This window comes from Drepanopeziza brunnea, assembly GCF_022702325.1.
Source record: "Drepanopeziza brunnea f. sp. 'multigermtubi' strain 214-2 chromosome Unknown ctg9, whole genome shotgun sequence".
In the NCBI taxonomy this organism is placed as follows: Eukaryota; Fungi; Ascomycota; class Leotiomycetes; order Helotiales; family Drepanopezizaceae; genus Drepanopeziza; species Drepanopeziza brunnea.
Window position 1 is genome coordinate 698,140 of NW_027094072.1, and position 21,954 is coordinate 720,093.

Genomic DNA, 21,954 nt, shown 5'->3' on the forward strand with positions numbered 1-21,954 from the left:
CGACAGGTACTGCAAATAGTTAAAAGGTAAACGCGCTACTAAGTACAACGCGTGTTGGAACGCGTCCGCCAACAAACAATAAAATACAACCGCAGAACACAAGATACCATACCAACACCCAATATGTCTCGACCAAATTATACCACTGAAAATAAAAGGGCAGCACCCATATTCAAAAAGCTTGCCACGCCAGCTCCTCTGAACCCAGTTCCTTCTTCATCCCCCGCCTTTGGGACTCCAGCCCATCCCATCAGACCGTTCAATGCGCCAACGGGTGCGAAAGCCAGCATCCTCCCGATTATACTCCCTCCTGCGACTCTACGGCCTCTAGCTTTCCGCACGTTTACCAAGAAACACAGCTTGACCCTGACCTCCTCCGCTTTACAGGTTATTGCTACATTTATTGGGAGGCATTGCGGGACAGAATGGCGAGAAGCAGGGCTGGCAGAACGCGTGTTGGAGGAAGTGGCTAAGAGTTGGAAGAATAGAAATGGTGGTGTTATAGTGGATGGAGAGGGGAGCGATCTGAAAGACATACTGAAGAACCTTGAGGGGAGCATGGTAGGGGGGAGGATAGTTGCTGCTAGGGAATTGAGCAGGCAGAATAGTCTGGTGCTTGGATCTTCACAAAATGGCGAAGTATCACATGCGAGGCTTGGGATAAGGCCGAGTCTGTTAACCAGAGAGGATAGCCAGTCGAGTTTCGGCATGTCGAATCTGGATGTGGAGAGCCAGGACGACGACGAGGGGTTAAGAGATCCTCGGAAATGGCTGAAGGTCATTGATGCGTTTGAGCAACCTCGGCTGGTCTATAATGTTGCGAAGAAGCATTTTGACAGGTATGGGTCTCATGCTCTGTATTGCAGAAGACTTGGGTCAACATTCATTAACACCGATTTCAGAGATACTTCAAAACCATCATTGCTTCCTCAAGCTTCTCATAAAACCCAAGTGTTCCGCAATCGATACAACCTCATCCAACAAAGACTTCTCAGAAACGAATCCTTCCAGACTCCAACCTTTGAGGCATCAAAAGCCTCTTCAAAACGATCTTCCTCGCGCTTAGCGACCACCCAACAAGCGTATAAACTGACGCCAATTTCGAATCTCCTAGGTCGAAATGGTACGAGCCATATGCTTCTGGGTCTCTTGACGATATCTCCGACTGGAACGTTGGCTATCAACGATCTTTCTGGAAGTATTGCCTTAGATCTTACCCACGCGAAGCCAATTCCTGAAGATGGAGCTTGGTTTGCTCCTGGCATGATTGTAATAGTAGACGGTACCTACGAAGAGGACGACAACAATAGTGGAGGTGGGCTTGGAGGTGGAGGTGGTGTAGGAGGAACGATTGGTGGTAAATTCGTCGGATTCTTCATCGGTGGACCCCCTTGTGAGAGAAGGAAGGTCACCCTCGGCCTTACAGGTGCGGATGGTGAGGGGGGGTTGACCGCAGGTGGTGGATTCGGCTGGGTGGACTTTCTAGGCGTTGGGAGCGAGCGAGCCGTGGGATCAAAAATGCGAAAACTAGAGCAAAGGCTCCTTCGCCCCTCATCAGTCGAGGATGCTCTGGGAGGAAAAGGACGAATGATCATCATGGGAGAGGTGAACCTGGATCAACCGCGAACACTTCAAGCGTTGAAGAAGCTCCTCACACTCTACGCCTCAGAACCAGAAGAGGATACACCCATGACCTTCGTCCTCATGGGCAACTTCGTCCAACACGCCGTCATGGCCCGCGGAGGAAGCGGAGGTAGCATAGAGTACAAAGAGTACTTTGATGGCCTCGCCCAAACCCTCTCCGACTACCCTACCCTCCTGCAATCCGCAACCTTCATCTTCGTCCCGGGCGACAACGACGGCTGGGCCTCCTCTTTCTCAGCAGGAGCCGCAACGCCCTTGCCGAGGAAGAGCGTGCCAGACATGTTTACATCCCGCATTAAGCGAGCCTTCGCAACAGCCAATGCCGAAGCTGAGAAAGAGCGCGGCAAGAAGACAGACGGCGAAGCGATCTGGACGAGCAATCCCTCACGTCTGTCCCTCTTGGGCCCCACCCACGAGATCATCCTATTGAGAGACAACATGACCAGCCGGCTCCGTCGCACAGCCATCAAATTCTCTCCCTCAAAATCAGCACCAGCACCCGAAGACGAAGACGAAGACCACGAAATGGACATCCCGCACACGCCTCCTCCCCCGGCAACCAGTGACTCAGCCCCAGCTCCAGACATGGTCATGGACGATGACGTCCTCGCAGCTGAATCCCGCGTGCCGCAACCCGCCGTAGAAGAAGAGACTGTGTCCAGCGACTTGCAAGCAGCGCGCAAGCTCGTGAAAACAATTCTCGACCAAGGATACCTCTCTCCGTTCGGGATGGCGATCCGGCCCGTGCTGTGGGATTACGCGAGCGCGCTGCAGGTGTACCCGCTGCCGACGGCGATGGTGCTGGCAGATACCGAGGCCCCGGCATTCTGCGTCACGTACGAGGGATGCCATGTCATGAACCCGGGGAGCATTGTGGCGCCTGGACGGAGGGGCGTGGCGAAGTGGGTGGAGTACGATATTAGGAATAAGGTTGGGAAGATTAGGGAGGCCAAGTTCTGATATTTGACATTGATGAGGCTATGAGGGACAAAGGCGTTGGGGAAGCATGCATGGTTGGACGGACAAGATTGCGGACCGGTTAATGGGTATCAAATTGTATGGTAGAGCGCCAGGCCGTTATCATGATGGTATATAAAAATGAAAGCAATATCCTTCTGTACACCTCGCTGTTATACCCGCACTTCCCCCGTATTTGGATTACCATTCCTGTATTCAACAATGCTCACTAAATTATTCTGTTCAAGTCAATCTGAATAAGTGCTCGTCCATCACCCCGAACATATCCTCCACCTCTTTCACAACCTTCTTCAACTCCTCGTCAAGCTGGCCGGTAACGAGGATATACGCATAAATCATCTCATAGTCCTCATCCCTCACAACGGTGGTGTTGGGATCGTGCTCGGAGCTTGCTGCGGTTTTCCTGTACTGGAATATCTTGGCAAGTAGTCTGTCTCTTGCATTCGACGTGTTGGGAAGGGCATCGCTGAGCGGGAATTCGAGCTTTAGCGAGCTAGCAAGTACTTCGTTTTGTCAGCTTCAGTAGTCGCAACTCGCAACTCGCATGGAGCAGAGCATACCTTGAAACATGTGACTTATTCTAGAGCAAAGCTGCGCTCTCTCGTCGGCAGTATACTTGAGAAGAACGGTCTGTCCCTCACTGGCGTTCGAGTCCCTTTGAATGACTACATTCATTGCATGGAATGCATCGAGCATCTTGCTTGTAGATTCCAATATTTTTTTGTACGGTACTGCAGGAAAGGGCCCGCGTAATTCGAATTCGCTTATTGCAGAGCTGCGAAGGCTGTCGAGACGAAGGACTGACAGAGCAAATTTTGTCAGTAAGTCTTGGGATTCAGAATGAAATTTTACTAACCGTATTGGTGGAGAGCAAACTCTTCTCTCAAGTCCATGTATTCGTTTTGAGACTCGCCTTCCAGGAGGGTTGACAGCGGGTCGCGTTTCCAGATGAGACCCATTCTATATTTGATTAGTTTGGCATGTCTCCCAATGCTTTGATAATTAAAACTGACCTGAGCCATAGTAACGAGAGGCCATCCTGAAATTTTTTCCGGGCAGAGATTGGCCACAAGACTCGAGTGATGACAAGACCCCATAAACAACCAGCCAAGACCGCGACCACACGGTGCATGGCAATCTCGGTAATTATAGGGACTATACCTCCCTCGTCATCGTCGTCGTCGTCGTCCTTTATCGACAGACTGTACGCATACAGACATGATAGGTTGTAGGTCAACATTATGAATCTTCCGAATGGACCTTGCCCGCGAGCAAGAATGATGTAAAAGCACGGCAAGCTGACCATCCAGCCACAGAAGGCCAGACCGAAAGGATTTCCTTGTGTGACGCTCCAAAGGAAACATGCTATGGCAGCGCCTATAAATGTGCCAATAAAACGACTCCACCCGGTAGTGTTTGAAGCCCCAATAGTCATTGCACAAACAAGCATGTAACTCAATAGACCCCATTCGCCTCTCCAGTGCTATGAAAGATAAGTTAGTGGGTGCTTGTACATCGGGGAAGGGGCCTGGCGGCTTACCTGATAGAAGGGCCTTGTCAGTGGAATGAATGCGAACATAGCATACAGAGACGCTCCTAATCCGACTTTTAAGGCGAAACGTACTGCGAATTCATTAGTAAAACCTTAGGAACCGGGGCAGGGAGACATACCATCATCTCTCGAGAGCACCAAAACAACTTTCAATATCCTGTGGTATATGTCCCATTTCCACACTTGCCCAGGTGGTGTAAAACTCTGCTGTCTTGTCTCTCGCCTCTCGATCACAAGATCAGAGAGATCCTTTGGTATGACGCTCTGTTCGGGCTGCTCAATCAACCTCTCTTCTTCCTCAGGATTTAAGCCTGGGCCATTGGGAATATCCTTCTTCGACTTCCGCATAAAGCTTGGAAGTAGCCAATTCCAAGAGCGTGTCTTCGCCACCTCAGTCTCATCTTTCAGGTCTAACAGAATTGATAGGAAACGTGCCGTCTCTTCTGCGAGAGTCAGAAGGGAAAATGAGAAATGGCCACAACTTGCGGCGACCTCTTCAAAATCGGCCTCGATGCTCTCAGGCCTCTCGCGATCTAATTCTTTACTTCGGTATAGTTCCTTGAGCGCATCCGCTCGAGCACCACTGTAGAGCTTTCTAAATAAGGGTAAGAAAAATATGCATTAAAAAAGAGATTCTGACATACATTGCTTCCGTAAGACTTGTCATGAAGTGAGAGTTGATTTTGATCTCGTACTTGGGTCCTTCACTGAACGGCAATTCCTTCAGGATGAGGCTCAACGTGTAAGTTAGGGATTTCATCGATGGTCCGAGATGAACGATACTAAAACGAGGGTCAGTATGATTTAGTTGCTTAGCCTGATCGCCCATTGCAAAGTGGCGAGACAGGATCAAATTGTCAGGAACATGGAGTACGTACAAACGTGAGAATATTTCAGAGGTCGTGCGGGCAGGTGGCAATATGGAACTGACGACGCTAACACCACTTGCTTTCCTAGTGACCTTGGGATGTTCGTCCCCTTGACTAAAGTGATCTTCGGTGCAACTTCCTTCCTCTGACGCCTCTTCAATGGCAGCTAATGCGGCGAACTGGTCTTGCCGACCAGAGATCATCGGAAGTGGAAGCTGAGAGCTTTGGGGTAGAAGTGGTGTCCGGCTTCCGGGTGTTGGGATCTCCTTAAGTAACGTCATTTGGGTCGTAGCCGCTGATCGTAAGCCTCCGATGGCTTGAGAGAGCGATTGCATTGATGTGACGAGGCTGGCTTGTAGCTTGTATTGCTCCTCTGTTCCAAGCAGGTAGTGCTCGAATTTGGCCTCTTTTAAATTTGTTTGAAGCCTGGAGAAAACAGACTTGTATTTGTTTTGAGCTTTATTGAACGTTGCCGATCTCAGCTCTAATTCCGAACCGCTCAGAAATGCCCGTGCAATCAAAGTAAGCATTTCCTCGAGAGAGTCGGTGGCCTGAATCATAGTCTCGCGAATTTCGGTTCGGGCTGATATTGGCCAGACCAGAAGACTCACAAGCGAAGTGCTTGCCATGCCAATCAGAACCATTTTCATGACTTGGATAATCTTATCATTGGAAAAGACACCGACTTGGATGGCATTCTCCTTGGTTGTCACTGGATAATGGTTAGTGATCCCCATATTACCAGGTCAGATAAGCCACCGTCGAGATGCATGCAATAAGAGTCGACCAAATTTCAAGAGTCCCATCCAGGGTATCACATACCTGTAATGATGGCCAGAGAAGCTAGACTGCAGCTGACACTGACCAGAGGGGCATTGTATCTCTGTTTGATCCAGCCAATGAAGCCCAGACCACCTCCAATGAACACTATGACTACCATGATATATCCTAGCTCGATCATGTCCGTTTGTGACTCAAAAAATACAGCAGTGGCCATACTGGAGATCGAGATGAAAACGGCGTAGAAAAAAGCGCCGAGTCCTTCAGAAGAATTAGCTATTTTTCATTTCTTGATTACATATCGATTCTTTGAGGGAATGATCGAGTTTACATACCTAGCAATATAGCCTCTTGCATACTACCCTGTGATCTGCTCGGATGAAAGTAAACAGTGATGGTAGCTACAAGACTAGTTTCATCATGTCAGTAAACCCGTATTACTACCAAGACGCAGTAGCCAGAAAACCCTTACAGCAAGAACGTAAGTTCTGCAAGTATCACTTACTGCTTTCCATCCTGATGCCCCAAGAATCTCGCCAACGGCGGCAAAAATGTCCCCATACTCCCCAGAAAATACGCCAAGCTCGCCTTCAAGATTCCCTTCGCAAGAGGCGTCTGCAGCCATTCCCAAAGATCCCACCACGCCTCCGTCGTAGAATCCAGCGCCGTCCGGAACGTACCGGCTTGAGAGAAGGCTGAGATCCTTCGCAAAGGTAGGATTGAGTCGTCAGAGCTGCTGGAAGAGCGAGCTGGGGCATCGAAGTTCAAGGGATTACGCAGTGTTATCTGACGCCGCACACGTTCGCCTGTGCCTGGCAGGATGAAGGTTCCATTTCGCAGAACCTGCGGGTGGACGGAGGTGTTAGCTTGAACTGATTACTGGTGCGTGGTAATAGGAAGGGATATATTTATGGGGTGCTTACGCCTCGCTTTGAGCGCCCAGATCTGCGGCTGGTGGGCGATACAGGCCCGTCTGGAGACGAAGGCGGACTCATGTTTGAGGATTCATGGGTCGAAATATAGACGTTGTTGGGCATTGCACCATGTTGAAATTGCAGTTGGAGATGGAGATGGAGATGGAGTTGAACTTGAACTTGAACTTGAAGTTGGCTTTACTTTACTTCGCCTCTACCAAGCAATGAATAACAAATGAAGCTTCCCCAGGATTTGATAGTAGTGCAGATTGGCTTGCAGGGATACTTCGGGCTCAAAGGTGGGGGGGACACAAGGCACGTAACGTGCATCTGGCCGGCATTAGAGTAGCGAAACACGCCTAATTTTATTTACTTATCACATTGACTCCCATCACAAGGTAAATATAATGTGATGCATCTCGTGCTTCGTAATTCATGTGAGAACTTTTGGCTGTATATCTAACTACCGCAAGCTCCACGAACAACAACAACAGCAACAGGTTGCCGAAGAGGATGATTTGCATGGGCATTCTATTCGACACCAGAAACTGTCCAGATCTTCAGTGCGGCATCCCCTCCTGTGCTGGCGATCTTCTTCCCACCATCAACCCAGGCGACCCCGTTCACACCATCTTTGTGTGCATTCGCGGCCTTGACTCTCTTGCCCGGGGCCTTGAGACTCCAAACGAAAACGTTCGTGTCCAGACCACCACTTACAGCATGCGTTCCTTCGGCGTTCCATGAGATGCTCGTAATTCGGGCAGTGTGGGCAGACCATCGATCGGTCTTGACCTCCCACGAGCTAGTGTCGTAGACTACGATCTTGCCTGCTGAGTTGCCTACAGCAAGCAACGACCCATCAGGCGAGAATGTAAGTGCTGTGATTTGCGCCGTTGATCTCGTAAGCGTCTCTTTTGGAGTCAGCTTGTCGCTTCCATCCACGCCATAGATATGCACGATGTTCGTGTCGTCTCCAACCGCGACGAGCGATCCTGAAGCCGCAATTGAGGTAGGTGTGAAGTCCTTTGTGGGTACGCTACCAACCAGGCTATCCTCGGAGAATATGTCGATCCCTGAGTTGGTTGCGACAAAGACTCTGCCATCTGCGGAAGCCAACCCTTTCGGCTGTGCACTAAGTTTCGAAGTCTGACCTAGGAAAGTGTTTCCGGCTGAGTCTGAGATTCTCAGTGTATCGTCCCACCCAACGCTATATGCCCGACCCGGGGTAGTCTGGAAAGCCGTCACTTGATTCTTGTGTGTTTCTCCATCGACTGCTGAACCAATACCAGCATCTGCGTCCCAAGAGCAAACTCTCCCCTCAAAGCTACCAGTCCAGAATGTCTGCCCTTTTCCCTCCGAGCTTGAGCCGAGGGCAGTAATGCTCTTATTGTGGCCCTGAACGACTCTAGTGGGAGCTTGGCTCCCTTCAACGAGATAGTTGAGGTCTCCAGCCAAGTTCAAACTGATGACCATACCATCACTTCGTCCAGCTGGCCACACAACACCGACTTGATGGTCTGGAACACTAACATTTCCTGCCCCAAACTTCCAAGTCTGAACTGCCTTTCCAGCTTCCACATCCCACAGCTTGACAGTCTGATCCGCACTGGCCGTGACCACCCGCTTAGAGTCATTGGCCCACGAGACCGCGAATATAGACCCCTTATGTTCACCCTCGCCAATTTGAGACGTAGCCTCCCCAGTCTTGCCATCGTAGAGCTGAATTCTGCGATCCGCACCTACACTAACAAGGTGATTCCCATCCGGTGAGAATCCAACACCGTAAACATATCCCTTATGCAGCCCACCAAGCTTGTTCGCATATTTGAAAGGAGCGCCGTGCAGGAACACCATACTACTATCATCGGCTCCAGTAGATGCCCGTAGAGGTCTTTGCTGGCGGATCGAGACCGAATTGATGGCTGAGGAGTGACCACTGACTTCCCCTACCGAGTTACCACTATCGGCCGTTATGCAGTGTCCAAACCGTTCCCGCCCATCACCAACAGCGATGATCCGCTGCGAGTCTCCATCCCAGGCAATATCGTTGATTCTTCCAGAGATGATATGGTATTCGCCCTTCGTGTTGACCCCCTCCACAGCGTCCCACACCTTCACCGCACCCGAAACATCTCCAGACGCAACGTAGAACCCGGACGGGGAGAAGCGAGCGACGGATGTCTGGGTCGTGTGGGCATTGTACTGTTTACTGACAGAAGGATCATCGATAGACCTCAGGAAAATGGATTTGCCGGACTATTCTGTAATGTTAATCGGAGATCTACCTTGACAACTGGGAGGCACGAACGGCGTAGGCTATCCGTTCTCCTTTGGGATCCGCGGAAAGCTGGGTGGGTCGGCCTCGCTCTGTGGTCGGCGCTGCCGCAAGAATTTTTTCAATGATGATCGACATTTCGGGAAGATTTTCAGAGTACCTATGAAAAGAAAAAGAAAAAATGTTAGCAGTAGAGGCTTGGGAGTCGGCGAGAATGCATAAGGTATGGAGGGGTGAGGCTGACGCACAACAACCTCCCCTGGACGAGGCTGAGTTGTCCCTAATCTTGGCATAGAAGGCCGCCGCGAGGCGCATAGACCTTGTTTCCGGTGTCTCGCCATTGCGAAGTTGTAGTATTAGATTCGAAGTTTCTCTTAGGAAATTATACAATTAATTCTGCACTCATGGACTTTCAGAAATTTCCTCGATTGCATATCTTCCATCAAAGCCGGGCTCAAAGCCAAATCAGGGTATCGTCCAAGTGCAGAAGATCCGTCCCAGTCTCCCATGCCGACTCCTTCTGCCTATGCTCCTTTTGTACATTTACATTGTCCCAGATAATGTGCGCCTTGCAAACCATGCTATGCAGTGTCCAATCGGACAATGCGCCAGGCAAAACCTTCCATGCCAATTAGACGAATAGACGCAAGAGATTCAAGAACCGATTTGCAGACAGGAGTCCAAGAGGCTGTCGAGCGATGATTTGTCTTCCGTCTCGCCTCCTTCCCAGCCCCATTCATCCACCTCCTGATCGAAGCCATAACCGTTCATGCCGTTCACGCCGTTCATGCCGTTCATGCCATTCATGCCTCCCATCTCGACGTCAGCATCGATATCCTCACCAACAACCCTAGGGTGTGTATCGGGCCAGCTGTAGTCGTTCCATGACTCGACCTCGCCTTCCCGGTAGCCCATCATTATTTGTTGCACCACGACCGGCATCTGTCCCAGGCCACAATCACCAATTTCCAGTGCTGAACGAAAATCAGCCATGCCAAGTGGAGCTCGTTCACTTGCGGCTCTGGCCTCGATGGGTAAGAGCCCGCTTTTGTCTCTTTGCAATTCGCCCCGCAAGGAAGCTTCTTCCTCTCGTTCCAACTGAGCTCGATACTTGTGAGTCTGAACCCAACTAGACCCGCCTCCAGTTCCGGCACTGCCACTTGAGCCTGGGCCGTTGGATCGTGTTTTACTGAAGACAGAAGACAAAACCTCCTTGATAAAAGTCTCCGTCGCTGTTGACATGAAGTGAGCTGCATCTTGCACGTGGCCAGATACCAGCCCAGTCTCGTAACAAATGGGTAACATGCGTGATTCGATCGAGGCGGTATCGGGGAATTCTCCTACTTCTGAAGCTAGAGGTTGGTTGTATCTCTTCCGGATCTCGAGGTCCCAGTCTAATTTCAGGGTTAATATCGCCCGCGCTGTTTACGAATGGAAGAACGGCTTACTCGTCTTGTTCAAACCACCTGCACTTGCTGGTACTTGTTCTACTGGCTTTATAGATTTGGGCCTGTGTTGCTCTCCAAATATATTCGCCATTTCTTGCCGAGGGTCGAACTAAGATCAACGTCAGCAATTGGTTGCAGACATTCCACTTAGTGCAGCATACATCGTTCTGACTTAGATCCTTCAGCCTCCTCCTATCTCGACTTGGTAATTGCATAACCTCGGTCTTTAGTCTTTGTTCAGCAGCGTCTCCGCTGACAGGTTTGCTACCAGCTCCCATTGTAGGTTTATCATTGGCGCTGACCCAGCTGGCCACTCCATGATCTGGCATTTCCCTCGTAACATTTGCGTATATTGCTGCAATCAGCTGGTTGTGCAAATGCTCTATTTCGCCCGTAGGGGTTACGAGGAAGCCATCGATTCGCGCGGATAGTTCTTTTTGGTTCAGTTGGCCTATAAAGGGGCAATGTCAGCAAATGTAAGAATGCGTAAATGGAGGTTTTGGTTAGAGCAATGATATAAATCAAGAGAATTGTACGAACCCGAGACAAAAAGGCTGATAGATTCTTTATAAATCCCCCAATGCTCGGCTATTGCGCTCTTGAGCGCAGTATAGAGCGGCTCAAGATCAATCCGAGCGGGCACATTATTGGACTTGGAGACCTTCGGCGCACTCGGCGCAGATGTGTTTACGACCTTCGGGGGATGTAAGATTGGCTTGGGCTGGCTGAACAATGCCGAAGGGTCGATATCGATATCGGGCATTGTGAATTAGTCGCGCCTGAAGCGGCCGGAACAGCGCGACGTGGATAAAATGCAAGCGCCCATTAATCACACAGAGCCAGAGAAATCTAGCGATACAATTTGGAGTTGCACTCGCTGAGTCTGGGGTTGTGGTCGATGGCTGAAGTTGGACCTATTCGCACCTTGTTGAGAGGTGACGTTGGCTTTTGAGACTGCCGGTGACTTCCCGCCTCGTCGCGTACATCTAATCGCGTCAGTCCTTCACCAAAAGAGAGTATCCACGTTCTACTTTGCGACGACGACAATTTACGCCCAACAATTCCACACGCAACAATGCGAATATGTCTTCTAAAATCCAACGTGTCAGCACTGGTGTCAACTCCCTAGTGCGACGATTCCAGGTGGAAATTCCTGGTGAGGATCCAGCCTCAGCGCAGGACAGACACGATACGGCGGTGGATTTGGTCTCGGAACTCTTGCAGAGGTATGTGTACAGTGCTCTGCAATACGATGCAACTTAATTGATAACTGACATAGTTCTACAGCTCGGGAACTCCTGCTGTCATTGCAGATGTTAACCAAGCCTCCGACCTGATCAAGAAACGTTTAATACAAACAAACCCAAGCCCGGAGAAAGCGCTTCGATTTACGAATTTGTATAGCAAATTACTCTCCATACCGGTCATTAACCAAAAATGGGCCGTGTTATACTTTCTCTACCAACTCAGTGACCAACAGCAACGGGCGTTACCGGTTCTTACAAGCCCTTTCAAAAGTCCTGTCAAGAATGCACGACGATCTCGGAACCTGGAGGATGACATGCCAAGACAGCCAGAGTTTGGTTCTAGAAGAGAAGACCATAGGAGAGAAGAGAGAGCCTTCTCGGAAGCGTTTGCGCCAGAGGGATTGAAAAGATTGCCAGAGCGTGAGGGAGGACAGCGGGACCGGAGAGAAGAAACGCATGCATTTGCTAAATCTGCAGCGATTCAGCGGGAAGGCGTTGCTTTGAAAACGGCTCTGCTTGCTGAAAATTATGTGGAAATCGACCCGCCTGAAACAGCAATCCTCCGAGACCTGCCATTTACACTGCAAGGATTGTCCTCATCGCATCTCCCGTTCTCTTCAAATTCGACATTAACACTACCTCCGTCCTTACCGGTCCCGATACTATCCATCCTTCGCACTTTGGCCGAACCTTCGCTACTGTACAAAGGATTGTCATCTTTCACACAGTCTCCGGGAGGCGGCTTACTCGGCCAGAGCTTGAGAGCTGCCATTGGAGGAGAGCTCAGATCTTACCTTGGCCTAGTGGCTACCCTGGAAGGTCAAATTCGGAGAGCGTTGTCTTCTCTTGACGAGAAGGAACCTAGAGGCGGCATTGGAAAGGCCGGAGTCACTTTGAAAAGATGTGTAGTTTGGACCCGGGAAGCGACCATGGGTCTGAGGCTGATGAGCTTGATAAGCGAAGAGTCGAGAAGCAAGAAGGGTGGCCAGCTCATCACTCTCATCCATGGATTTTCTTCCTCTCATGGCGACCCGATGGTCGGGGCTTTTGCCGAACGCCTGTTGACCCATGTCACCCGACCATTCTACGATATGTTACGACACTGGATTTACGATGGAGAGTTGTCTGATCCTTACTACGAGTTTTTTGTTTCGGAACAGGATCCGAATACTATGAATGATACTCCGGATAGCAGGATTCGTGGGGGTGCCAGCAGTGTGTGGGAAAATAAGTACAAGCTTAATGAAGACATGGTTCCGAGCATTATCACCCAAGATTTTGCACAGAAAGTGTTTCTCATTGGCAAATCGCTCAACTTTATCCGCTATGGCTGTGGAGACTCCCAATGGGTAGAGGAGTATTCAAAAGCAGCATCGAAGGAATTACGATACGGCGATACAGCTACTCTCGAAACTTGGATTGATGAGGCATACAAGACTACAATGGCCCGTTTGATCCATTTGATGGCAGAGAAATTCCATCTGTTCGAGCATCTCAAGGCGCTCAAGAACTACATCCTGCTGGGCCAAGGTGACTTTATCGCGCTGCTTATGGAGTCATTATCGTCAAATCTTGACAGACCTGCTGGAGCCCAATATCGCCATACTTTGACAGCTCAACTGGAGCATGCTATCCGAGGCTCCAATGCTCAATACGATTCTCCTGAGGTTCTCCGTAGACTGGATGCCAGAATGCTGCAGCTATCACACGGAGACATTGGCTGGGACTGTTTTACGCTGGAATACAAGATCGATGCGCCTGTAGACGTTGTTGTAACGGAATGGGGTAATAGACAATACCTCAAAGTTTTTAACTTTTTGTGGCGAATCAAGCGCGTCGAGTTTGCGCTGTCATCAACCTGGCGCAAATGCATGACGGGCGCCCGAGGTGTCCTTCAAGACGGCGATCAAAATGTAGCAAAAGTCTGGAAGTTGACGAGAGGTGTACTTGCGGAAATGATACACTTTATTGGTCAACTTCAATACTACATTCTGTTCGAGGTCATTGAAAGCTCTTGGGATGAGCTACAGACTGCCATACATAAAGAGGGTTGCACCCTAGACGACCTTATCAAAGCCCACACAAAGTATTTAAACGCCATCACCCAAAAGGGCCTCCTCGGTGCAAAAAAGAAGCATCATGGAGAGGTCGACGAAAACACATTCATGGTCCAGTTAGGCGAAATCCTTCGCCTTATGCTCAGCTATCGAGATGTCGTAGATGGGTTCTACAGCTGGGCTGTGTCGGACTTTATGAGGCGCCAAGGTGCCGATATACGGCAAGAAGCGCAAGCCAGACGTGAAGACGAAGATGGCCTGTTGGCAACTACTCCTGCCACAACTCGGCGAGGGCCACGAAACCATCTGGATTCGACGCCAGCTCCGTCACCAGAAGATCCCATCGCAGACGAGTTTCCGGCCTTGCAAGAGCGGTTGCAGTCTCTGGGTGCTCACTTCAAGTCCAGAGTGTGTTTGTTGCTAGGCGATTTGGCATACCAGTCAGATGTGGATATGAGGTTCCTTGGTGTTGTGATGAATTTCAACGACTTCTATCAGCCTGTAAGGAAGAAGTCGAGGGCTGCTGGGAAGGAGCAGGGTCGGAGTTCAGCGAGGGCCTGAGAGAAGACGTTATTAGGAATAACTAGGCGTTGGTGGGATAGCCCCGTGTGAATAACGATTTTATGGTAGTGCAGCTCAAAAGTCTCTGCTCATATAGGTAAGTCTCGCTCTATGTTCAATTGTCCACTTGTGCTGTACAACAAGTCTTGCTTGACATTGTAGCAGGGAATTGCGTCCATATAATTTCTTCTATTCTGATTTACGCCAGGTAATGCAGACCTGGTAGTGCCGGCAAAGTGCCATATATTTTTTAGTCGACCCCAGCTTTTGATTTATATCTTGCTCTGGACAGCATCAGCACTTGTCATTTCATATATTCCGTCTCCGTTGAGAGCTCTAACCCCCTCTGCTCCGAAGCCTCATGCATTCAGTCCTGCGAATCAGTCTTTTCGGCTTTATTTTAGCAAGTTCGCTTAGTTGGCCCCGATCTTCTCTCTCCACCATTTGACCGCAGTCAGCCGCATGAACTTCTCTTGCAACTTCAGACTCATCTAGCTGGAGACACGATTGCGGTATCGTCATGGCCTGAGACTGCCAAAGTTCCTACGACGAAGGTATGTTTCAACTCTTCGCAATTCTCCGACGTTATCGCTCTAGCAAATCTGGCTTCTCTAGAACCAAGCATCCTTAGTGACAGACCAATCATGGATCGCCTACAACCAGACGAGTACTGAGATGTGTTTTTATGACAAGAACCATTCTAAAATCATTTCAGAAGTTGGGTTTTGTTTAAGACAAATTCTCCGAGATCATCTCCAAGTACCACACAGCTTGCAACAAGGATCCGCTCAACATGATAACTCTTTAATTTGATAGGTACAACGGGTTCGAATACGAACAAGACTGACTAGGCTGACCTTTTTGTCATGGCGCCTCTCTAGTGGGTGCCGTTGGCCAGTCATTTGGTTTTAAAGTAGGTTGGTCTGGAGGGCAATGTGTATTCCATGGTGTGGAGTAGGCACGGGTGATGCTTCAATTACACCAGGTCTGTACTCTGTCAGTGCACTTCCTTCCTGAGCTATCATACCGCGAGTTACCTGTCAGCAAGAAGCTAGCTAGCTAGCTGTCCGTCTGTCTTCGAAGTTTGGCTTTCGCAATGGATGCTGGCGTGCAGAATTACGCCGGGAAGATGGAGAAGACTAGTCGAGACTCGAGCTGCGTCTCGTCCGTTCTCTTTCTGGTTTAACGGAAGGGCGGAGGCCATTAGCTCGCCTACTAAGAGAGCATCGCAACATGCGGGCTGTACGGAGTAAAGCGCTTCATCTTTGTCGCATCGCCATCTGGTGCTGGGGGAATGAAAACGGCCTTGTGGTGAGTGGGGTGGTGCTAAGGCTGTGTTTCCAAACAATCGTCGGTTGTGTACATCAGCTAGTCTTGAGAGCCCGAATTGATTGATCATTACATGTTAGCTCGTCCTCAATCTTGAAATGGACCATTATTTTCATCCTCTTGTTTCTTTTGTTCGGAAGTTGAGGAATCAATGGTGAGCATCATGCTTCAGGTTTATCTCGACCCGCGTACGGTCAACTCGAGGAAAGTCCTCGCAGGTCTCGACTTACTCGGCACACCCTTCGAGCTGAATTTCGTAAAATTTTTTACCATGGAACACAAGGATCCTGAATATCTCGAAATTGTACGAGCAAACGCCCAGGCATGGAAAGACGTATGCTGAGACCAAAGTATTCAAGAACCCCAATGGCGCCGTCCCAAGCGCCTCAGACGGCTCTGGCTTCAACATCACCGGATCAAACGCCATCCTCCAGTACGCCGCCGACTTCCCCAACAGTAACTCTACCTACTCCCCTAAAGATCTCAGAGTCCGCGCCGACGTTAACAAGTGGCTCCTGTGCGAAGCCTCCGTCTGGTTCCCTAGCTGCTACGTCCACCTGGTCGAGTACGTCGTCAAGCAGCTCCTCAAAAGTGAGGTCCAGCAGTCCATCATCAATAACGAGGCTCCAAAGTGGAACAAGCTTGCGGGCGTGCTGGATGCGCAGCTGGCGAAGACTGGATGGCTGGCTGGCGACGAGCTAACGATTGCTGATATCGCTGTCGCGGCACCGATGCATCTTTGGAAAGCCTCGAGGTTGCCGGTTGAGAAGTATGGTAATCTGCAGCGGTGGATGGAGGCGGTCGAGAAACTGCCTTGCTGGGTGAAGACGCAAGGTACGGTCCATAGGTATCTATCCATGACATGGCTTGGTCGACTCGTTAGCGAGAAGTGCGGTACTGATTGTAAACAGGCGCCGTTGAAAAGGCACTGCTACCTGGTGTGCTATTAATCTCCAGTTAATAGTACTTCAACCCGATGCACAGATACAAAGCTTGTGGGATTCTAGTGAATGCATAGACTAATATTCCGTGTGGCGTAGTTGCCTGTAAACAGCTAATAAACAATATTCATGACTGCGAACACTCAAACGTCATAGATCCAAGGACCGTTCGTGCAAACCTCAACCGCATGTCGGACGTCGAAAATCCCACCGAGATCTACTTCTACGAGCCCAAACGAAGCAGCGAAGTTGAAGAGATCACCAACGTCTCGTCCATTCACGATGAGGCCTTCTTCGAGCTGTATCTGCAGTGTAGAAACCGCAATGGCGAGAACTACCTAGGTCCAGCTAGCAAACAGATGACGAGTCGGACAGTAGGGAAAACCATAATAAGCCATAAGTGATATTACTTTCCGGCTAGCGGAGGATGACAATGTTTATCATCCTGATTACGAACGAGACTGAGATGGATGAGCGGGCGCAGTTTTTAGGGCATAGTGCTTTTGACAATCCGACTTCAGAGCCGGATGCAAGGACTCGTCAGAGTATTGAGATTGGAACGATTGCATTACTATAATTTTGCAATCTTCGCGACTCTCGACAAGTAAATGAAATGGTTGGATTGGAACAGGCACTGGCCCGAGGTTGGTGCACATAGTCAGCGCGAGCTAATCGTCTAATGTGATTTGGAATTCATGTCGGCACATCATCAATCTATATGAGTGAGCGCAATAGCCCTCCAGACACACTTATGCCATCATATATCCCATCAAATTGAAACGCCAGAGTAAAAGCGTAATCAGGATTCGCCTTCTCGTTTCATCAAAAGTCCTTGCCTCTGGAGCTATTGTACAGGTACTGAGCTTTTTTACACCCGAGTCGATGCTCCATATTTCAACTCGTCATGCGTCCAATAATCCCAAGTCAGAGATTATATGAAAGGTGGTAACCAGAATGGGTATCCTCCGTTCTTGCTTCTGAATACACTGGAAGTTCGTTAGCCATATTCCAATTATAGCCTGGGTGAAGAGCTCGACGTACCTGAGCAAGAAGCTGTACATGACAAAGAGCACACCTCCCCAAACGAGAACAGCAACTTGTTGAATCTTGGGGTCTCGAATGCGAGGTACTTTCAAGGCCAACGAAATGGTGGCGAAGGACAGAAGGCCATCTGAATTCTGTCAGTACCATGAAGCTATTTTTAGCAGCAAGAGACTTACATATGGCAGCAACAATCTGTGTCTCTAAACCATATTGGGTCTGAAACCCGCCAGCAAAGTAGCTGATTCCACCCTTGCCGTCACTAGCAACATAAGGCACCTTTCTAATGTGGTTGAACATGTGTCCACTGGTGAAGAGGAGGATGGCAATCAAACTGATAGCGGCCCAAAGATTCCGGTTCTGAAGGATGGGCACAAAATATGGCCATGCAACACTGACGAAGACAAGCGTTCCGAGTATCGTCGTTGTGATAGTAATTATGCGAAGCCAATTGATCGGTCGGACAACCTTTGGATGTGGGCGTCCTGGCATATGCTGGGAAATCCACGCGTGTGCTTGCTCGGCTGTCTGAGGTCTGAAAGCATTAGCTAGGTTTGAAAACAGTATTATATTCACCTACCCATTTGCAAAGTCATATCTGATAGGCAGCTTGTTTTTAACGGCGTGTTCACCGGTAGTAGGTTGGAAAAGCAGGAGAATAGGAGCAGTTTGGAGTCCGAGCTGAGCTGATGTTAGCATAACTCAATCCCAACGGCACATTATTGACTGACACTTTGGAAAGTGGTTTTTCCATCGATGAAATCCAAAGTCCCGTAAACCAAACGCGATTCTCCCGTCTTGTCACCTGTAGTCCAGCTCTTTGACAACAACTCCCAATGCGGCTGGAACTCGCGGCACATTTGGCATCCGAATCGAGCATCCAAAGCCGTGAGAAGAATAACTACTGAGTAGTCTCTTGGTGCACTAGTGAGCTTTGCATATTGAGCATCGTCGAGCTTCAATGGAGTCGACGAGAGGGCTTTCGCGTGGTATTGTTGGAATCGGTCGGCGGTGGCAGGTTTTTCGGCTGCGAGAGCAGTGAAGGGTAGGAGAGAAACAACCAGCCCTTTGAGGAAATGCATGGTGGTGGAAGGGAGTTTGCGTGGCAGTAACAGAGGTCGTCGGGAAGGACAGTAGATGGCGTTGTTGGAGCTCAGGTTATGGTTATGACTGAGCTACAGACGGGACTTCCGTACAAACGATGCTGCACAGGTGGCCTTGCCCGCTCTCTCGGCTTCGGCTAGTTGATAGGGGTGGATTGGATTGGGTTGGGTCGAATTGGGAAAATCAGGCGTGAGGATGTAAACAGTGCAGGCAGATGTTTTTTTGCAAACAGACCCAATAATTTAACAACAATCTTCTATAATATATATGATTAATGGGAAGATACAAACATGGGTTTTCCATTGCTGCGTTCTAGCTCTACGAAGTACCGGTATATACAGTATACCGTAGAATACTTATCGGATGTGCCCCGCCGTTGCCCGGTCGGTTCCAGCCTACTTAGCTTTGTTTTTGTTGACTTTTCAGCCGCGTTGCAGATCATTCCCATGACATCTTCACAGCAGAGCTTCCACCCCCAAATGTTCACATAAAATAATAGCACACATGGACTCATCATTGACTTACCACGATGACTCCAATATCGACGGTGTATGTATCCGATCCCCCACCGCTGTAGCGTGCGTACTGACATTTCTACCTGCAGCATTCAGCAAAAACGCAAAGCTTGCAGATGGCCTACCAAGAGAACTTGCGTAATACCGATATGATCATAAAAGATGAGGGTGCACGGCGACTAAGATTACGGATTCTTATGCTCGAGAACGAGAACGACGAATTGCACGAACAGCTGGCTCTCAGCGATGACCGGCATGATATGCTAGAGCAGAGTGCTGAGGGGCTACGGGGACAATTGTGCGAGACACAAGAGAATCTCCGGCGGCAAGATGTTGAGTTGAGGATGCAGGGGAGGGAATTGGTCAATCTAAAGGTAAATCCGGTCAATTTCTGCGCAGCGGTGATATTTTGGCGGCGCGGAGGCTCACTGGAATCGCATACAGGCCGAATTGAGTGCGATGAATGGTGTCACGAGCGATTCCGCAAAGGTACTTACCGAGAAACTGTCACTTGCTCGTGAATTAGCCGCCCTGAAGCCGGAGCTCGAGCATCTGAAATCCCAGGCGTTGTCTCAACAAACAATCCTTGCCGAGAAACTGTCGCTTCAACGACAAGTCAGCACGCTTGAGGTGGAACTAGAAACCGAAAAACGTGCCTCGAAGCGTGCAGCACAAAAGACTCAAACCAGCGACCGGGAAACCGAGCTCCAGAATCAACTCGACAACCTGAACAACGAAATTGTTCGGGAAAGACGGGAGAGGGATAAAGCACTGAAGGACTTGGAAATGGACTTGCAGAATCAACTGGACGAGGCCCAGAAAGCCCTGATTCGCGAGAATAAGGGCAAGGATAAGGCGCGGAAGGAGGCCGAGTCTGAAGTGCAGAGGCAAGTCGAGGATCTCCAAAAGCAATTGGCCAAGGAGAAGAAAGGGAAGGACAAGGCGCGCAAGGAAGCCGAGGCGGAACTACGAAGCCAGATCGAGGAGCTTCGAGAGGAGTTGGCTCAAGAAAAGAAGGGCAAGGAGAAGGCGCTGAAGGAAGTCCACTCAGACCTGCAGAATCAGGTTGATGATCTTCAGAAGGAGTTAACTCTAGAGAAGAAGGGGAAGGATAAGACGCGGAAGGAGATGGAGGTGGAGTTCCAGAGCCAGGTTGAGGAGCTGCAGAAAGATTTGGCTCGGGAAAGGCGAGGAAAGGAGGCACACGAGCAGATCGAAGCTGAGTTGCAGAACCAGGTCAAGGAGCTCCAACAGGAACTTGCACGGATAAAACGCGGCAAGACCAAGGCTAGCAAGGACGCCGACGCCGAGATGCAGTCTCAAATCGAAGAGCTCCAGAAGGAACTTGCACGGGAAAAGCGCAGCAAAGCAAAGGCCAGTAAAGATGCCTATGCCGAATTACAGTCTCGTATCGACGAGCTCCAGAAGGAATTGGCGCGAGAGGAACGAAGCAAAGACACCTCACGCCTAGTATCCGAGTCAGAATTGCAAACTCAAATCGAAACGTTAAGGATCGATCTGGGTCAGGAGAAGCGCGAGAGAGAGCAGGCACGCAAGGACGCAGAGAAGGAAATGGCAGCTTTGCAAACCCGGGAAGCAGTACTCGAGAGTAAACTGGACCAATTCCGTACTAAGCTCCGGACGACCAAGGACACGTTAAAGCAATGTCAGGCAGACTTAGCAACTGCACAGGCTACGATCACCAAATCTGGAACAGCCAGCAAAGCAGATGGTCCAGCGATGAAGGGACGAAAGAGAGGGGCTCTGGAATTGAGCACTGATGTGGAGATTGGCACACCGGACGGAGTTGCGGTCAGAGGAAAGAGAGGGCCGGTCAAACGGGGTAGAGCGGATCAGTCAATGGTCGGCGAAAAGTCTTTGTTTTCTATTACGCCTTTCCTCAACCGCACTATCACCATCGCTATGGACACACCCGAACAAGAGGCAGAACCAGAAGTCGCGGGAGAAGCGCAAGAGCGTGCAGAAGCTGAAGCTTCTCAAGAGCAGCCGCCAGCGTCCACGACAGCCGATGAAAATCAAGGTGGCTTAACCCCTTCGGCGGCCCCAAAGCTCAAGGCTCAGAGGAAAGCTCCGAAGTCAGCAAGCAACATTCTCGGGGAGTCAGAAGCCAATGCCAAAACCAGAAAGCCAGCTGTCAGGAGAGCACCTAAGAAAATCGGCACATTATCACAAGTAAACGAAGAGGAAACCGGCGAGAACGAGAATCCCGAGGCATCTATCCCATTCCTGATCAAGGAGACAGTGAAACCAGCAAATGCAGCTAAGGCTCCCAAAGTTCAGCCAAAGACGGCTGCTGCTGACACGGAGGACGGAGCAAAGAAGAAGAAGCGCAAGCTGGGAGGAGGCACAAGTCTGTTCGACGAGGACGACGGAGAAGCTAGCAAACGCCCTGTAAAGATTAAGCTTGGTGCTCCGAGATTATTGAACAAGGGCGGCTTGCCGGGGCCGAAGAGTGCTGTTGGCATGGCGAGTGGGTTTGGTGCGTTCTCGCCGCTGAAGAAGGATCGAAGAGGTGTTGGGGCGAGTTTTCTGGACTGATGAAATTCTGTGGCATTGAGTATGGTACGAGAAAAGGAGCATGGCACGTGGGGGGCGTTTGTTATGGTTATGGGTTGTATGGGTTCTGGAGTGTATGGATTCTGGAATAGTGGATGATGTTGGAGTAATCTTAGCAATGG

General features: G+C 49.8%; 8 protein-coding genes across 8 annotated transcripts; 4 read left to right on the forward strand and 4 right to left on the reverse strand.

Moving 5' to 3' along the window:
* Positions 1-123: 123 nt before the first annotated feature.
* Positions 124-2,604, forward strand: L3040_005607 (uncharacterized protein; the record flags this gene model as incomplete). Its single annotated transcript, XM_007295804.1, has 2 exons — positions 124-839; positions 903-2,604. The coding sequence occupies 2 exons, from the start codon at positions 124-126 to the stop codon at positions 2,602-2,604; spliced, it is 2,418 nt and encodes an 805-aa protein (XP_007295866.1).
* Positions 2,605-2,844: 240 nt separating this feature from the next.
* L3040_005608 (uncharacterized protein) lies at positions 2,845-6,818 on the reverse strand (the record flags this gene model as incomplete). Its single annotated transcript, XM_007295803.2, has 12 exons — positions 2,845-3,125; positions 3,183-3,422; positions 3,479-3,582; positions 3,636-4,105; positions 4,163-4,245; positions 4,294-4,769; positions 4,819-4,956; positions 5,053-5,755; positions 5,866-6,084; positions 6,159-6,232; positions 6,329-6,666; positions 6,747-6,818. The coding sequence occupies 12 exons, from the start codon at positions 6,816-6,818 to the stop codon at positions 2,845-2,847; spliced, it is 3,198 nt and encodes a 1,065-aa protein (XP_007295865.2).
* A 450-nt stretch (positions 6,819-7,268) lies between these two features.
* Positions 7,269-9,150, reverse strand: L3040_005609 (uncharacterized protein; the record flags this gene model as incomplete). The annotated part of the gene is made up of 2 exons (XM_007295802.1): positions 7,269-8,993; positions 9,046-9,150. 2 exons carry the CDS (start codon positions 9,148-9,150, stop codon positions 7,269-7,271), a joined length of 1,830 nt encoding a protein of 609 aa, XP_007295864.1.
* Positions 9,151-9,666: 516 nt separating this feature from the next.
* Positions 9,667-11,223, reverse strand: L3040_005610 (uncharacterized protein; the record flags this gene model as incomplete). Its single annotated transcript, XM_007295801.1, has 4 exons — positions 9,667-10,406; positions 10,461-10,569; positions 10,622-10,911; positions 11,001-11,223. The coding sequence occupies 4 exons, from the start codon at positions 11,221-11,223 to the stop codon at positions 9,667-9,669; spliced, it is 1,362 nt and encodes a 453-aa protein (XP_007295863.1).
* A 320-nt stretch (positions 11,224-11,543) lies between these two features.
* Positions 11,544-14,325, forward strand: L3040_005611 (uncharacterized protein; the record flags this gene model as incomplete). The annotated part of the gene is made up of 2 exons (XM_007295800.1): positions 11,544-11,686; positions 11,748-14,325. 2 exons carry the CDS (start codon positions 11,544-11,546, stop codon positions 14,323-14,325), a joined length of 2,721 nt encoding a protein of 906 aa, XP_007295862.1.
* A 1,492-nt stretch (positions 14,326-15,817) lies between these two features.
* L3040_005612 (uncharacterized protein) lies at positions 15,818-17,172 on the forward strand (the record flags this gene model as incomplete). The annotated part of the gene is made up of 4 exons (XM_066154577.1): positions 15,818-15,958; positions 16,014-16,488; positions 16,752-16,969; positions 17,017-17,172. 4 exons carry the CDS (start codon positions 15,818-15,820, stop codon positions 17,170-17,172), a joined length of 990 nt encoding a protein of 329 aa, XP_066011429.1.
* A 354-nt stretch (positions 17,173-17,526) lies between these two features.
* Positions 17,527-18,718, reverse strand: L3040_005613 (uncharacterized protein; the record flags this gene model as incomplete). Its single annotated transcript, XM_007295798.1, has 5 exons — positions 17,527-17,581; positions 17,637-17,766; positions 17,816-18,171; positions 18,217-18,317; positions 18,368-18,718. The coding sequence occupies 5 exons, from the start codon at positions 18,716-18,718 to the stop codon at positions 17,527-17,529; spliced, it is 993 nt and encodes a 330-aa protein (XP_007295860.1).
* Positions 18,719-19,244: 526 nt separating this feature from the next.
* On the forward strand, positions 19,245-21,814 carry L3040_005614 (uncharacterized protein; the record flags this gene model as incomplete). Its single annotated transcript, XM_066154578.1, has 3 exons — positions 19,245-19,289; positions 19,345-19,629; positions 19,700-21,814. The coding sequence occupies 3 exons, from the start codon at positions 19,245-19,247 to the stop codon at positions 21,812-21,814; spliced, it is 2,445 nt and encodes an 814-aa protein (XP_066011430.1).
* Positions 21,815-21,954: the final 140 nt, after the last annotated feature.